We start from the raw sequence: 16,593 nt of genomic DNA, 5'->3' as shown, positions 1-16,593 counted from the left end.
CTCTATGGCATTGTACCCCACTGAAATCCATCCCCTCCCCAAGCCCCGCCCTCCCCAGACTCCACCCCTCAAATCTCCAGGTATTTCCCAGCCCAGAGCTGGCAACCCTACTTTTGCTTCATAAGACTGCCACACATCCCAGGGGTCGTTTAGTAGAAAAAGAGCTAGGGGAACTCATTAGCATAACTCATTAGCATATGCCACATCCCCTGACATCACCAGAAGTGTGTCATCACCATAAGTGTGTCATCCCCTGATCCCACCCCCAACGGTCCCAGCCGCCGCTACCGGCCTTGCAGCTCTACTGCCGAGCCCCTTGAGGGGCCCGGCAGTGGACCTGCAAGGCCGGCAGGAGTGCAAGGAAGCCCCGCGAAGGCCCTCCCTGGCCCCAGGCAGGCAGGGGTGGGGAGAGGCAGGGAGGAAGCAACTTACCCTCCCTCTTCTCCTGCCTCCTCCTGGCTGAATGAGGGCCGGAAGCGGGGCGGCCAGAAGCAGGGGGCGGGCTTCGTCATGTGCCTCGCCCCCCGTACCTCACCCGGGGGAACTGCGATCCCCCGCGATCCCCCAAAATGACCTCTGACACATCCTAATCATGATTTCTACCCCATCTCCCCATACGCTGCCCATTCTCCCATGATGCCACGGTTTGCCACATTAGCTGGTCTCTTAGGGTCAGAACTTGGCCACTTCCTGCAGCTCCAGTGCCTTTGTGGAGCCGACTCTCAGCAAATGAATCCCAGAGTTTGAGCTGGCGCAAAGGAGGCCGCCCGTCTCGCAGGTGGATAGCGAAGGAAGAGGCCCGGCCCCGTCGAGGCAGGTGGTGGTCAGGCAGGCTGGGGAGAAAGAAGAAGAAGAGGAGAAGAGATTGGGTTTATACCCCACCCTTCACTACCCAAAGAAGTCTCAGAGCTGTATACAATATCTTCTCCCTTCCTCTCCCCACAACAGACACCCCATGAGATAGGTGGGGCTGAGAGAGCTCTTTTGAGAATTGCTCGTGAGAGAACAGCTCTGAGAGAACTTGTGACTGACCCAAGGTCACGCCAGCAGCTGCATGTGGAGGAGTGGGGAATCAAACCCGGTTCTTCCAGATTAGAGTCTGCACTCTTAACCACTAACCAAACTGGCTCAGAAAGCAACAGTGTGGAGGTCATCACTGCATACAGAGTCTGTCTTTTCCCTCCCTCTGCAAATGGCTGAAGGCTGTAACTGGCAACCTGCAAGGATGTCTTTTGCTATTGTCCTTATCTGGGCAGTTATGGGAGAGAGGATCTGGCCTCTAACATACCAGCTGGAAATGGCATCCCATCTTTGTTGTAGGGTTGGAAGTTGGGGGAAATAAAAAGGGATTTAAAAAAAATCAAAACCACCTGAAGTTAGGAAATACTTCTGCAGACAATCTGCAGTTGACTCATGGAACTCAGCTGCAACAGGACGAAGTGAAGGTTGCTAGACAGGGGCAGACAGGCCATTCAACTTACAGGGAAATTCCCTGGCGGGCCACTGCCCTAAAGGGCCACTGGTGGGCAGGAGCAAGCAGAACCAAGCTCTAGCAACTCTGCCAGAGTCACAGGGGCCATTTGGTTCAGACCCTTCATCAGTTATAATGGAGACTGGTGTCAGTGCACCGTCTTCTCCCACACTGCTGCCAGTTTTCAGGAGGAAGCCCTGGGTGAACTAATACCCACTGCTTGTTGCACTGCTGAGCTGAGCGATCCCTGACTGAAGGGCTGGCTTGTAGCACCACAGTGGCCACATAACGTGGCTTGTTTCAGGGCCATTTTTATTTCCCAGTCCACTTCTGCTGCTAGCCTAGATGCTCTTTTTTTAAAAAAAAACTGGACAAATTAATTAAAAAGGGGTAGGTTTATCAAAAGCTGTTAGTTATGAATGTTAAGTGGAACCTTTGTGTTCAGAGGCAGTATGCCTGTGAACCACAGAGGACGTACAATGGGGGAGGGTTGATGGCTTCATGCTCTCCTCATCTTGTGAGAGTCACCTGGCTAGTTGACGATGGAATCAAAATGCTGAGCGAGATGGACCCTGACCTGACTCAGGAACAGAATTGTTATGCTTGGTTGCGCTCCCCCCCCCCCCCCCCGCAACTGAGATTTATTATACCTCCAGTCTCCTGGCTCCACATTTTTATTGTGCCGTCATGTGATGAAGTGGCAATGGCAGGGAAGGGGGTGAGGCCTTTGGGGAGGAAGATGCAGGACATCGTGGTTTGGAAGTGGCCCCGGAACTCACGCACACTGCTTCTCGTCTGCCGCAGGTCCCAGAGCTGGAAAGGAAAAGAAACACCTCTCTGGGGGAGAGTCCTGCAAGTCCAGGTGGGTTTATGAGTGGGAACTTATATCACTGTTCCACATTATTATTTTTTAAGTATGCCAGTTACAATTCTACTGTCAAGCTCATCTGTACACATTTGCACAACCTATTCTGCTATTCATAAAAAGGTGGAGCGCTATGGAAGGTAATAATGGGATTCAAGTTTAATCTTTGTCAGCTCCTCCCTTTTCCCCATACACAGCAAATTTGCACCTGAAAGAGTCATGGTAGAATTTGCACCAAACCACTCTGCCTTACCCCTATCACCTCTAATCTTCCCCATAAAAAGAATTCCCTGTGTGATCTCCCCTTCTGCACATATATGAAGAAGTTAAAAGCTCAAAAAGCTCAAATTGAAATAAGTGCTGCTAGTTATTTAAGGAACCACTGGACTTTTGTTTTATAAAGAACCCCCACATCTCAGGAAATTCTGATTGCACTTCCTGCGATTTCAGCAGTGGCTGCCTACATGATTTTAAATCCGTTTTTCGCAACCCTACATGTACAAAAACCAGGACAGAATTGGGTTTAATAAGTCAGTCCCTCTCCCCCAAGAAACCTTGGGAACAGCAGTTCTTCAAGCAGAGCCTAGGTGTCTCGGACAGAGCCTTCTTTACCAGGGAATGGGACCCGAAGATAGAAACTAAATAGAGCAAACAGCCTTTGCGAACTCCACCCAGCTCTGCTGCCATTCCATCATCTTGGTCTTGGGTTGTGTTTTGTCAGTGGGAGTCTGCCAGGCTTCGCCTCACCGTGGCTTCACAGCCTTCCCCACCAAAGCCAGAGCTGCAGCTGACGCAGTAGCGTCCATCTGGGCTAACGTCGCAGGATGTCTGGATGTGCTGTCTGGCAGGAAAGGAATGCGCCACCTGCAGTTCCCGGGTGTCCCAGATCCTGAAATGAAGACAAGAATGAACAGATGCTGGAAGCAAAGCACAGGAAGCTGCCTTAAAAGAGACATCTCTGCTCCATTGAGCTCATATTGTCCACTGCCTGGCAGAAAGCTCTCCAGGGTCCTATGCAGAGAGGGGGCTTTCTCAGCATCTGCTGACTGTTGGCAGAGTTTAAATATGCAAAGGAGCGGCGCACCAACTGTTTAAGGAAAATAACTTGGTTTATTAAAGAAGAAATAAACTGATAGAACAGAGGAGAGGGAGAGAGCCTTAACTAACTGATTGCTGTGAGAGATAGAACGAAGGGGGAGGCCTTAGTTGGAGCAGGAATTATCTGAAGAGCCAACCAGAGGACAGGAAGGACACAATTTGTCCCTAATCTAGCCACGCTAACCAGCAGTCCTTCAGCTGTCCCCTATAGGCTGTTCTTCTGATCCTCTTAAAGTAGGTGCACTATACATTTTGTATATTCCAGCACCGAAAAGATCTTTTTTTACCTGGAAATGGTGGAGATTGAACACAGACCTTCTATATTCAAAGGACCACTCTTCCACTGACCTAAAATCCCTCCTACATTAGCCCATGATATTTTATCATCCAAAACTATCTGTACTACATGGCCTGGTAGATACCTGTAATTTTTCTCTAGCAGGGTAAAAGCAGCAGGGAAGGAAAAGGCTAAAAAGCCCCTCTCCTTCCCCCATACTATTTGACCCTCTTGGAAAAGCAGTCTCGATAGTAGCACTTCAGAAGAGGGGAAAACACAGTCTTTTAAAACGACTCCAGAACTAAATGTTAATGAGCAGTTTAGTCCCGAGCTGCTGAACTCATGCAAAACTTTATCTTTGAACTCTTTATCAGTGACACAGACCTGACTGTTTTATCCTCTGATGTCTGGATGACATACGGCTCACCAGGAATCCAGCACAGGTGTGTTACCTGCAAGATAGAAACAATGGCAGCGGAGCTGCTATTTCTATGCAGGGAGGGCAGTAGGGTTCAAGGCCAGCTCTTGGATAATGCAAGGTCAAACTGCAAGCAAGCGGTGTGTTGCCAAAGCATTTGTTGCAATTGTTTCTTGAACAATGTTACTGGCATAGGTCAAAAGCTCTTCAAAATGAGCCCTGACCTGGATAGCCCAGGCAAGCCCAATCTCGTCAGATCTTGGAAGCTAAGCAGGGTCAGTCCTGGCTGTATTGGGATGGGAGACCAGGGTCACTATGCAGAGGCAGACAATGGCAAACCACCTCTGAACGTCTCTTACCTTGAAAACCCTACGGGCTTGCCATAAATCAGCTGTGACTTGACAGTAACAACAGATTTCCAGCAGTGCCAGCTACAGTTCTCCAAAGAATCTACAAGAGGACTTGAAATCCTCCCCCTATTGTTTTGTTCATCTGGTTTCCAGTGGCATACTGGCTCTGAACTTGGAGGCTCTGTTCACATATCAAAGAAAATAGTGACAGTAATACATCACTAATTTTTTAAAAATAAAGCAAATATTTGCATCTTCGGCGTGCATAAGGAGGAGAGGTTTTTCTTTTCAACATAAGGAACAGAGACGTTTCGCCTGCTCTTACCAGGTTCCTTGAAATGGCCGCTCTGTGCAAACAGTCGCCTGTCTCCATGTCCCACATGCAGACAGTATTGTCACGGGAACCCGTGCAGAGCTGTCGGAAAGCTGAACAAGCAAGAGAGTGTTCGTGAAAAAGCATGGCGAGAAGTTTGTTTCATGTGAGAATTCCAAGGACGAGATCCACATCTGCCTCACCTGGGCTAGCAGCCAAACCGGTGACTACCAGATCGTGTCCTGAAAAACACTGGACCGGCCCAGAAGCACCATGCAAATCCCACAGCAGCACTGTTTTGTCTCGGGAAGCACTGAAAAGCCAGCTGGAATGGGGGAGACCAGTGACCTGGGCAGGAGAGAACAATGGATTCAAATAAAATCTTCCCCTTAAGGAACCTTGGCATGTGGGTTGTCTGAAGACCATGCTGTTTGGCCTGCCATAGCACCAGGGCTATTTTGGGGCAGGAACGCACAGGAATGGAGTTCCGGCTGGCTTCCAAGTTGGCCATGCAGAGCAGGAACTTATTAGCATAATAGGCCACACCCAGCAGCAGAAACTCATTAGGATTGGCTACATTAGGGGTGTGTGGCCTAACATGCAAAGGAGTTCCTGCTACAAAAAAGCCCTGGGTTTTGACAACAAACAAGGTAAACAGAATAAGAAGCAAAAGGTGGGGGTGGCTGGATGAGCACACTTCTGGTAACATGGGGGTGTGGCCTAATATGCCAATGAGCTGTGCTGTCAGGGGTGTGGCCTAATAGGCGAATGAGTTTCTGCTCTTATGCTAATGAGTTCCTGCTGGGCTTTTTCTACAAAAAAAGCCCTGCGTAGCACCATGACTGTGATCCAGGATGTCTTTGGTTCACATCATGGGTAATGTCTTCCATCAGCAGAGGGAGAAGGCTACTGCCCAAGAGGGCCAACTAGCAGTTTGGAGAAAGCAAAGCCACATCAGCATGGGACTTGGCTCAGCTTGCTTTCCTGCTGGACCATTTCAACATCCCTGTCCACCCTCGTCCCTTGTGTCGGAGGCTATGAGAGTCAGCCTAAGTTTTTTGTGTGTGTGCACTTGTGTGCTGATGTTTTTATGGTGGGGATCGTCAGCGCTGTTGACAGTGGGTCAACTTTGATTATATTTGTCCATGCCAGTTTTACATTCTGCAAATGGTTTTCAACATTTGCAACAAACTGCTGTGAAAAGTATATAAATCGTAGTACAGAAGTACAAACCAACACTAAAATAAATCTCACCTCTGCCACAGACTTAAGAAGTGGCCTTAGACAAACCACATTGTCTCACATGCTCATCCCTATCTATAAAATGGAGATGCTGACACTGGCCTACATTACAGGGCAGTTGTAAGGATTACTGCAATAATATACATGTATTGCCCCTTGAACACTATATGTAAGCATCATTATGCAATATATATTGCCTCTTGGATGCTTATGTAAACATCATTAGGCAAAAGAGATTATTTTCTCTCAGTCATTAGGGTTGTTTTGTATAGCCCGGCCTCATTGGCAGACAACAGAATCCTGATTAATACAAGGCTGTAGCAAGCTTTCTTCACCAAGTGGGATGGCCCCATTTCCAGACAGGGCTTCCCCGGTCACGTTTAACATTATAATCAGTGGGATTTTAAAATATTCTTCAGTGGAGCAAATTGGGTGTTCTAGAGGTACGGTGTTTATCTGCTTCATTAACATCCCCATTTTCTCCCTGCTGGTGACCCAAATGGGCTTACATTGTTCTCTTTTCCATTTTATCCTCACAACAATGCTGTATGGTAGGTTAACCTAAGAGTATTTGATGGGCCAAAGGACACCCAGCAAGCTTCCATGGCCAGGTGGGGATTCAAGCCTTGTTGGTCTCCCAGATCTTAGTCTGAAACTCAAACCACTGCACAACACTATTACCCCACCCTGACACTGGCCCTGGAATAGATGACCCTTGGCTACTCCAGGGGTATTAACTGTTTCCTTAAGAACATTTATTCATTTTCAAAAAAAAAACCCAGCCCACCACCACCACCACCACCACCACCACCACCAATCATCATCATCATCACTATTACTATTATTATTATTATTATTATTTGTTGTTGTTGATTGGAGCTGGTGCACTAGTTTGTTAATCCAACAGAGAGGTAATTCTTTCACCCCCATCTGCTTAGGAAGGGATGGAAAGGAAACAGATTTGCAAGTAAGACTAATAACACCATTTAGCATTTGTACACATCTTTATGTTCAAAATGCTTCATATACATGATCATGTTGTAATCCTTAAACAGACTGGTAAGGCAGACCAGTGTTTTTCTCCCCTGTATTGCAGATTGGGAGGGGCTGGCAGTGACTTGCTGAAAGCCATCTTTGTGGAAAGTTTTGAAACAGGGACCTTCTTGGACCACACCTCATTCTTCTAACCAAAGCAGCTCACAGTTTACCTTTGTGACTTCCCGCTCGTGTCCCAGGAACCGCCTGACCACAGTGCCACATCTCCAGTTGTATACAACAGCCATCTGGAAAAAAAGAGAGATTATTTTGATAGGTTCTTACGGGCCACTTCAGGCAGCATTGCTACTTTCATACTTTTAACATATTTTACTTTGGACTAATGGCTTGGCACACTATACACAAGCTGGTTTAAACAAATAATTCTGGGCATTATGGCTTGATGGGGAGGCCATTGATCACTGACACATCTAGCCCTGTATTTGACTGGCAGTGGCTCTCATAAGGGTCTCGGGTACAGAAAGGACTTCTTCAACACCTGAGATGCCAGGGATTGAACCTGGGACTTTCTGTGTGTAAAGTGGGTACTTTGCCAGCAAACCACAATCCTTCTGAAAGCTGAAGCCACAGTTCCCATGCCACATATATGATCTTATGAAGCCACAAGACAGCAAGGCAGACAGCTGGTCTGTTGAGACCAAAATTCCAGTTGTTGCCAGCCAAGAGTGACACCCAACCAACCTTGTCTTTTCCTCCTGACAGGCACAGGTCTGGTGGAAGGGAAGCCACAGAAGCGACAGCATCCCTGTGAGCAGGGCTGTACTGCAGAACAGTCTTGGCAGGTGGGCTCTCTTCCTCAGCCCTGTCAAGCAGGTGGAAAAGAGAAACGGGGATTCAGTACCAGGCCTTGATTCCCTCATTCAATGGTCTCACTCAGTCACCTTTTCACACAATCCCTTAAGTCCCCTACTGAAACGAAACCTACAAAGAAGAAGAGATTGGATTTATACCCCGTCCTTCACTATCCGAAGGAGTCTCAGAGAGGCTTACAATCAGGTTCCCTTCCTCTCCCCACAACAGACACCCTGTGAGGTAGGTGGGGCTGAGAGAACAGCTCTGAGAGAACTATGACTGGCCCAAGGTCACCCAGCTGGCTGCATGTGGAGGAGTGGGGAATCAAACCTGGTTCTCCAGATCAGAGTCCGCTGCTCTTAATCACTACAGCGCTACATCCCCAATTTCTCCCCACCTCCATCTTTGTTTCTTCTCTCTGTTTGTTCTCTGGGTCCATTTTCAGATGGTAAGCCCCTTGGAGGTCATCCTGTACTTTGTGAAGTGCCATGCATTTAACAGGCACTATATGAAAAAATTGATAATAATGGATCAGATACATGATATCTGACAGACAGTGAGGTGCAGTGCTTACAGTGCGGGCCTGAGGTCTGGGAGACTCAGGTTAAAATCCCCTCTCTGCCATAGAAGCTCCCTTGGGGTACTCACTCCTTCTCAGCCTAACCTACCTCATAGGTGTGTTGTTGGAGAATAAAACGGAGGAGAGAATGGTGCTATATGCTGCTTTGGGTCTCCATTAGGGAGATAAACAGGGTATAAATAGATTAATAACAAAGGAGAAAGCTAAATCGATCAAGCATGGGAGGGGTTCCAGAAGAAGAGACTGGATTTAGACCCCGCACTTCACTACCCGAAGGAGAGCAGTTTACAATCTCCCTTCCCTTCCCCTCCCCACAACAGACACCCTGTGAGATAGGTGGGGCTGAGAGAGCTCTTTTGAGAACTACTTTTGAGAGAACAGTTTTGAAAGTACTTGTAACTGATCCAAGGTCACACCAGCAGCTGCATGTGGAGGAGTGGGGAATCAAACCCAGTTCTCCTAGATTACAGTCCACGCTCCTAGCCACTACACCACAAATCCATTCTCTATTTGGTAGTGTCTTCCTCTGATACAGGAGACTTTCCCTGTTGCAAGAGACTCAGAGAGACTCAAAGAGCATCTCGCGTCAGTGGAGGGAGTCACGCTGCAGAGGAATGTGCCACTGCTGGTAGAACAGAGCCCGAGGATCGAAACCATTGTCACCCCTCCCTTCCAGATTACAACACCACAGAACACGTTCAGTGTGACGATGATCAGCCAAGCAGTTCCTCCTTACCTGTATTTAGAGGACCTGTTGCGAATTTTGCTCTGCAGTTTGCCCATGATATCCTTTGAGAAAGCAGAAAGGAAAGCGTTTAGCCTGGCAAGAATCCCGGGCTGAAAGACAAGGAAGGGAATTAAAAAGGGACTTAACTTGCTCACATCACAGCAGGCTGCTGATCCTGAGCCTAGTCTGCTAGTTAATTCTCTTGTATTCTCAGCCCATCCTCACCCCTGCCCTGTTCCTTCTTGACTCTAGAACCATCCAGCAGCCAAGCCTATTACTACTTTATTATGTCAATGTATTTTAGTTTTAACATTTTATGAATGGCAAGAGTGCTCAGAGAGGTGTTCAATTAAAAATTCTACCCCTTGTATTTCTAATATTCCCTCCCATTTATTATGCAGGCTCAATGGGGCTTGTTTGGGTTTCAAGCCTTTGTGGCCACAGCAGTAAACGGTGACACACGTGTGAATGGTCCATCACGGACCAAACACCTTTGGTAGAGCTGGTGTTCATGCCCTAGATCTCCTCAAACCCCATGTTCGTTATGCTGTTTGTAAAATGACAAGAAATGAAGTCATGTGCATGGTATGAGTGATCTGGCCCTAGACAGACATTTCGTAATTTTTATTCCTGCATGAAGCTTGCATAAGCAAAAAAAATGGGAAAGAGCAAGGAGGAATATCAGATGCTGCTTCATACCCAAGATGATGGATCACTCTGGAACGTTTCCATTTTTTGTCATTGTGACTAAGGAAATGTCTAGTATTCTGAATGCTGATTTTTGTGGTGGGGGGAAGGACAGAAGATAAATCTTTTTCTTGTCTGCAATGGTTTGGGGTTTGCCAAATGGTTTTTTTTTAAATAAAACTGGCCTTGAGGCAGAAAATATGAGGAGGCCTGAATTGAGCTACTGTGGAAACTTAAGGACCAGAGTAAAATAGGCACTGAAATGCAATTGTGAATCAGTCTTCATGCCTGGCCATCAGTCAACAAAGAAACTTTATACAAGTGCATTTAGAATTGCTTTTCTGCACTGCAGATATGCAGAAGTGCAATTAATGTTGCCCTTCTGTTTTTTTTCACATATGCACAGCAATGGTAGAAGAACAGCTGAGAATTCCTTGAAGTGGCATGTGCAAATTCAGTCTTCATTTGGTCCTCCAGTCTGATAGAAAGAGCTCTTCCCACACTGAGGGTCTGAAGCATTCCAAGTTGTGTTACCTGAAACTGACATTTTAATCTCTTTCTGAACCTACATTCAGACATTTAGTGTTAGGACATTTAATTTCTTGATTTTCTTCCCTGCTATTCCACAAAAATATTAAATGGCTGGGATCCAAAAAGCTACACTACAGTATGATCCTATGCCCACAGTATTCAATGAGTTGTACTCCCAGGTAAACAGGCATTGGATCACACTGTCAGATGCCCCTCCAAATTTATGCACCACACGCTACCCCAGATGCATTTTCAAACTTTTGTTTTTGAACACTGACTCTGCATTCCATCTCACAAACTGGTCTGGAAAACTTCCAATTTCAAGACGGGGAAGGACTGGGAAGGGCATGGTAAAGTTGCCCTCCGTTTTATCCTTCTTTTTTTGGTGTCTAGTCACATCTGACTTGTGGTGGTCCCATTGGGTTTTCAAGGCAAGAGACGTTCAGAGGTGGTTTAACATTGCCTGCCTCTGTGTAGCAACTCTGGACTTCCTTGGTGATCTCCCATCCATGTACTAACCAGGGCAAACTGCGGTCCGGTATGCTTACAACTTCAATTGAACCTAGGTGAATTTACTGAGGCAACATGGTTAGGGATCATCTTACATCGCGGCTCTTTGAATCTTAACATTGTCTGCCTGGTGCTTGGATTCCATTTCCAGGACCCAAAAGTGCAATTCATAAAGAAACTACATTGTCTTGCATTGGCACCACTTGAATCTCACACAGACAAATGCACAGTTTGTGGCACCACACAAGAAGCAAACAATGACTCTGAAACCTGCAACCATCAAACTTCAGGCAAGGATTCTCACACAGTTAAAAGGGTTCTGTTTCCTCACTCAGTCAGAATCTAGTAAATTAGATTCATCCCTAGCTAGGAATGCTCTTACTCGATGGATAAGAACATAAGAACATAAGAGATGCCAATGTTGGATCAGGCCAAAGGCCCATCCAGTCCAACACTCTGTATCACACAGTGGCCAGAAATACCAGTGCCATCAGGAGGTCCACCAGTGGGGCCAGGACATTAGAAGCCATCCCACTGTTGACCCCCCCAAGCACCAAGATGACAGAACATCACTTGCCCCAGAGTCCCTATCTATACCTTGTGGCTAATAGCCACTGATGGACCTCTGCTCCATATGCTTATCTAATTCCCTTTTGAAGCCGTCCATGCTTGTAGCCGCCACCACTTCCTGTGGCAGTGAATTCCAAGATGGATGGTTGTCGCTTTCCTCTGTTGGCACTTTACTGTCTGAAGCACCTACAATGGCTGAGTAGAAAACATTATTAACCTCTTTTGGTTCCTAGTTGAAAAATAATAACTATTATTGGGGGAAAACACTGGTAGGAATCTAGAGATGGGCTGATGAAGCAGCTGCCAGAGGCACCTGCATTCTTGAAGACTATTCTGATTTTACGCCCTTGTACTAAACAAGGAGCTGTGGTGGCTCAAGTGGTTAAGATGCTGAACTGAAGGCTGTGGAAGGTCAGTAGTTCAGCAGTTCGAGACCTGAGTGTGCCGCACGATGGAGTGAGCTCCCGTCTCTAGTTCCAGCTCCTGCCAAACTAGCAGTTCGAAAGCAAGAAATTGCAAGTAGATAAATAGGTACCACTTCGGTGGGAAGGTAACAGCATTCTGTGCGCCTTGGTGTTTAGTCATGCCGCCCACATGACCACGGAAATGTCTTCAGACAGTGCTGGCTCTTCGGCTTTGAAACGGAGATGAGCACCGCAACCCTAGAGTCGGATTTGACTGGCTTTCGAGCAAGGGAACCTTTACCTTACTAAACAAGCAGTGAGACACAGCTGAGCCTTATATCTGCACATCCAAAAAGATTTAAAGGGTAACCTGTTGTCCAGCCATTGCAAACCCAGTATTATGCTCCACTCAGTCATCATTAGCTACAGCAACAGAATATCAATATAAATTATCAACTTAATAATCAATTTCTGGAAGACTTTTGACCTGGCAAAAAAAAAGGAGGGCGGGTCTATTATCCATCATAGCTAAACGGAACCTCCATATTCAGAGGCAGTACATCCCTGCATACCAGGTATAGTGGGGCAAACAATGGGAGAGGGCTTTTGCATTCATGGCTTCCTTGTGGGAAGCATTCTAGCTGGCTGCTGCTGGATGCAGTGCAAGGTGAATCTTTGGTTCGATCCAGCAGGGGCTCTTTGTACATTAATTTTTGTCTATTTTGTAGATGCACTTTTTTAAGAACATAAGAAGAACCCTATTGGCTCAGAGCATGAGTCCATCTAGTCCAGCCCTGCATATCCAACAGAGCCCCCCCAAGAAGTCCCAAAGCAGGGCACAAAGGCAGCAGCCTTCTTGCTTGCCCCACCAAACATACATACTGCCTCTGCACATGGAGGTTCTCTTTAGCTATCCTGGCTCACATGGATCCATCCCACGTAGATCGGTCTCACTCTCTTTCAAAACTGTTCTAGGCTGATTGTGTTTGAAGTGTCTTCTTTTGTGTGTGCTCAGTAAGCCATCAATCAGTGCCCCTCCTTTCACCAAGATCTAGTATTATTAGAAAAGGAAGAAAATCTCAGACTGGTCTCTCTAAACTGAAAAAGTCCCCAGCGCTTCGGCCTTTCTCGATAGGGAAGGGGTCCCCCCCCCAATCTTCTAGGCTGCCTCTTTTCTATGTTTGGAAAGGAGGAGGGGGATCACTCTCCCAGTTAGGGGAAACCACTGCGTGGAGATTTCCCAACCTGGGCAAGACAGTGGGCATGCGAGGAGAACCCCTCTGGCATCTGTTTTGCAGGGGTCTACGATGATGGGCCCTCTTGTTGTGATTCCCCCTCCCCCTGGCTGGATGAAGGGGGCCTGTTCTCCCTCCCTGCCACCACCTGTCCTTACCTGCCCGCCTCCCATTGAATCTCTCCAGTGTTCTGCATCCTCCCAGTTTTGCGCCTCCGCCACTCCGTCCCTGGCAACCAGCCGTCAAGGGGAGGAGACTCTTCTGCCAGGGAGGGACTGCCTGACTGAGCTCAGGGCTTGTTTTCCCCTCTCAAACCAAGAGGAGCCAGGGCTCAGATCCAGTGCTCCTTGGTTGCACGACATTCTTTGCAACCCCAAACCCGCCAATCTCTGCAGCTAGATGGATGGTTTTGTAGGGGACTTTGGAGAAGGGAGGCTGTGCATAGCTCCAAATGAGAGGCAGGGGCTCTTTTGATCTTGCATGCAGTGGTTATTTGGCAGGATGGAGAAGGCATCGAGACCACCAAAGAGCCCTGCTGCGTCACACCAGAGGGACATCTCATACAGCAACCTGGTTGAAACAGCAGCCACTTCATAGGAAGTCTACAAAGAAGGTCTGAAGGCTGTCGCCCCCCAGCAGAGGTATACTGCCTCTCAGGGCTTTTTTTGTAGAAATAGCCCTGCAGGAACTCATTAGCATAACAGGCCACACCCCTGACAGCACAACTCATTAGCATATTAGGCCACACCCCTGACAGCACAACTCATTAGCATATTAGGCCACACCCCATGTCTTCCCTTGGAAGGATCTGTCCTGTGGAGAGCCCGGACAAGCCAGCCCTTGGACAGATCCTTCCAGGGGGCCCCCTGGTCCACCTGCCTCGGAGTCACCGGGGGTGTGTGTGTCGCTCTCCAGGCCTTCCCTCTGTAGCCACGCACACAGAGGTTTTGGCTGTAGTGGGTGTGGCCAAATCTGAAACCAGCCGGAACTCCGTTCCTGTGCGTTCCTGCCCAAAAATAGCCCTGCTGCCTCTGAACATGAAGGTTTCAGCCTTCTGAATGACTAATGTTGCAGCAAAACCAAGAAGGAAACTTTTGGCAATTTATTATGGCATCAGCTTTAGTGGGTTAGAGCCACTTCATCAGATGCATGGACAGTATCTTCAGTCAGCACATGGATACAGGGAAAGAAGAACAATATTTTGAGAGAAGACTTAAATGGAAGAGAAACCACTGATAATATTTTAGTGCAAAACCTCTAAAATATACAAGAGCACATCCGACCTGTGCTGAAAGCATTGCACTGGCTGCCAATAGCATACCGGATTTGCTTCAAGGTGCTGGTTTTGACCTTTAAAGCCCTATATGGTCGGGGGCCTGCCTACCTAAGGGACCGCCTTTCCCCATATATCCCCCAGAGAGCACTGAGGTCAGGGCTGCAAAATCGCCTGACTCTCCCTGGTCCAAAAGACGTCAGATTGGCCATCAACAGAGCTAGGGCCTTCTCAGTGGCGGCTCCACACTGGTGGAATAAGCTCCGAGAAGACATCAGGGCCGTGCAGGACCTTTTACAATTCTGCAAAGCCTGTAAAACAGAGGTCTTCCACCAGGCTTTCGACTAGGAGCCGCCACTGATGAATGAGCATTAAGAACAACTATGAATGCTGGCCTGGTTACACTGGATCACTGTACAGCAATCGCCATCTATATTGATCTGCACTTTACTTGTATATTGTTTTATGTGAAATTTTATGGTACTGCATTTCTGCACTGTGTTTTATTGTATTTTAACTTGTTGTACGCCGCCTTGAGCCTGCTTATGCAGGCAAGGCGGGATATAAATCGAAAATAATAAATAGTCAACAGGTTTCCTTAGTGTTTTTAACATCAGTAGTGACACTATACCTGTTGATAGCCTTATCCTCCTCCATTAATTGGTCTAGTAGTCCCTTTAAAAACTATCTGCTCATAGCCATCACTACACCTTGTAGCTGTGAGTTCCATAGGTTAGTTATGTGCTGTGAGAAGAAAAGGTTCCTTTTGTCAAGTCCTGTATCTACTGCCCATCGATTTCATCAGACGACCCTGAATTCTAGTACTTTGGGAGAAGGAGAAAAGTTTCTCTCTGTCCACTTCCTTCACACTATGCCCGATTTTATAATCCTCTATGGAGCCTCCCTTTAATGACTTTTTAACTAAAATGAGGACATGCTCAGAGGCACCATCACACATTTTCCTGGGTGGACCTTCAGAGATCCAGACAGGTGCCAGAGCAAAAAGAGGGCGCAGACTAAGCCTTCTGAGTTGCAGGGTGATCATCTCCCAGTTTCATAGTCATCATAAATTGGAACTTCTTCCCTCTCCCCCTCACTACAGGTAAACTAATTTAAAGAACCTGTTGATGGACAACAGCATTCCAAAACAGAAGAGGAAACCACCCAGAGTTTGAGGATCTGGATTTGGCCTTTTGGTGGGTAGCATGTTTTTAAATTTGTTAATTTTCAGCAGAAATCCACTTTTCCTGGAAATGATCGATTCAGCCCCAAATCAGGGTGATGCTGGCAGATATTCTGGACAGACAAATGCAGAGCATAAACGCATGCTAACATTCAAATTACCTTTCCCCCCCAGTGTTTCAGGGAGGCACTTTGCCCATACTCAGAAGTCAGAAATGCTCTTTGTGGCTATTTTTCTGCATACCTTTCAGGCACACTGGCATTTAAAACAGATTCCAGAGCTGGCCTTGATGCCAAATCAACACAACACCAGAACCAAAAGGATGGTCGTTACTTTTGGTCTGAGTCAGTTATGTCCATGTAGTCTCCAAAATTTGCTGGCCTGGTGTCTCTGGAAAGTTCCCAAGCAAATGCAGAATAATGGTAAACGCCGCTTGTTCTTTTGCCAAAAGAACTGGGTCTTTTAGGGCTAGACTGTTCCTGTCCATGGAAGTTCTGGGCCAACGAATGTAGACTGTAGAACTGTGAACATGCAAACACCAGTGCTAAGCCAGCCCTTACAGCGAGGCAGCGCGGTGATTTCCACACTGGCTGGGCGTGTTCAAGGCGAGCAGGGCGGTGCCCGAGGCTCCCCCGGCAGCCCGTTCCGCCCACCTGAGCAGCAGGTGCCTCGGCCGCTCCTTCCTTTAGTTCTTCCGTCATGGCTCAGGAACCGGGACCGAGCGGACCAGATGATCGCGAGGACCAGCGGGGCTCGGCCCAACGAGGCCACGGTGAAGGGCACGAGAGCGCGAGCATTTGCCCGGAACACGCCCGGGAGCTGGACTGGTTCTGCTGCACCGAAAGGCGGCCGGTGTGCGCGCGGTGCCCGAGCGAGGGCAGCTGCCGCGGCCACTGCGTGCGCCGATTGGCGGAGGCGGCGGCCGAGCGGAGGGTGAGGCTGGATGGGGCGGGCTGCCGCGTTCCTCTTCGGGGTGGTGTGGCAGGGTATTTGCTGGGGGGGGGGGCGCAA

The 16,593-nt window shown here is 47.8% G+C and overlaps 2 protein-coding genes across 2 annotated transcripts in view; one reads left to right on the top strand and one right to left on the bottom strand.

Moving 5' to 3' along the window:
- Positions 1 to 672: 672 nt before the first annotated feature.
- Positions 673 to 16,283, bottom strand: WDR31 (WD repeat domain 31). Its single transcript, XM_015423097.1, has 10 exons — positions 16,236 to 16,283; positions 9,199 to 9,251; positions 7,772 to 7,892; positions 7,243 to 7,317; positions 4,996 to 5,140; positions 4,805 to 4,905; positions 4,096 to 4,163; positions 3,084 to 3,225; positions 2,122 to 2,284; positions 673 to 833 (listed from the first exon to the last, which is right to left on the bottom strand). The coding sequence occupies exons 1-10, from the start codon at positions 16,281 to 16,283 to the stop codon at positions 673 to 675; spliced, it is 1,077 nt and encodes a 358-aa protein (XP_015278583.1).
- Positions 16,282 to 16,593, top strand: part of BSPRY (B-box and SPRY domain containing) — an 11,701-nt gene continuing 11,389 nt past the window's right edge. Inside the window, exon 1 of the mRNA XM_015423096.1 lies at positions 16,282 to 16,515. Coding sequence (XP_015278582.1) covers positions 16,282 to 16,515 — 234 coding nt within the window. The remainder of the gene's footprint in view (positions 16,516 to 16,593) is intronic.

This window comes from Gekko japonicus, unplaced genomic scaffold (assembly GCF_001447785.1).
Source record: "Gekko japonicus isolate JY-2015 unplaced genomic scaffold, Gekko_japonicus_V1.1 scaffold454, whole genome shotgun sequence".
In the NCBI taxonomy this organism is placed as follows: domain Eukaryota; kingdom Metazoa; phylum Chordata; class Lepidosauria; order Squamata; family Gekkonidae; genus Gekko; species Gekko japonicus.
The sequence above is the reverse complement of the archived record's forward strand: the minus strand, read 5'-3'. Positions and strand labels throughout refer to the sequence as shown.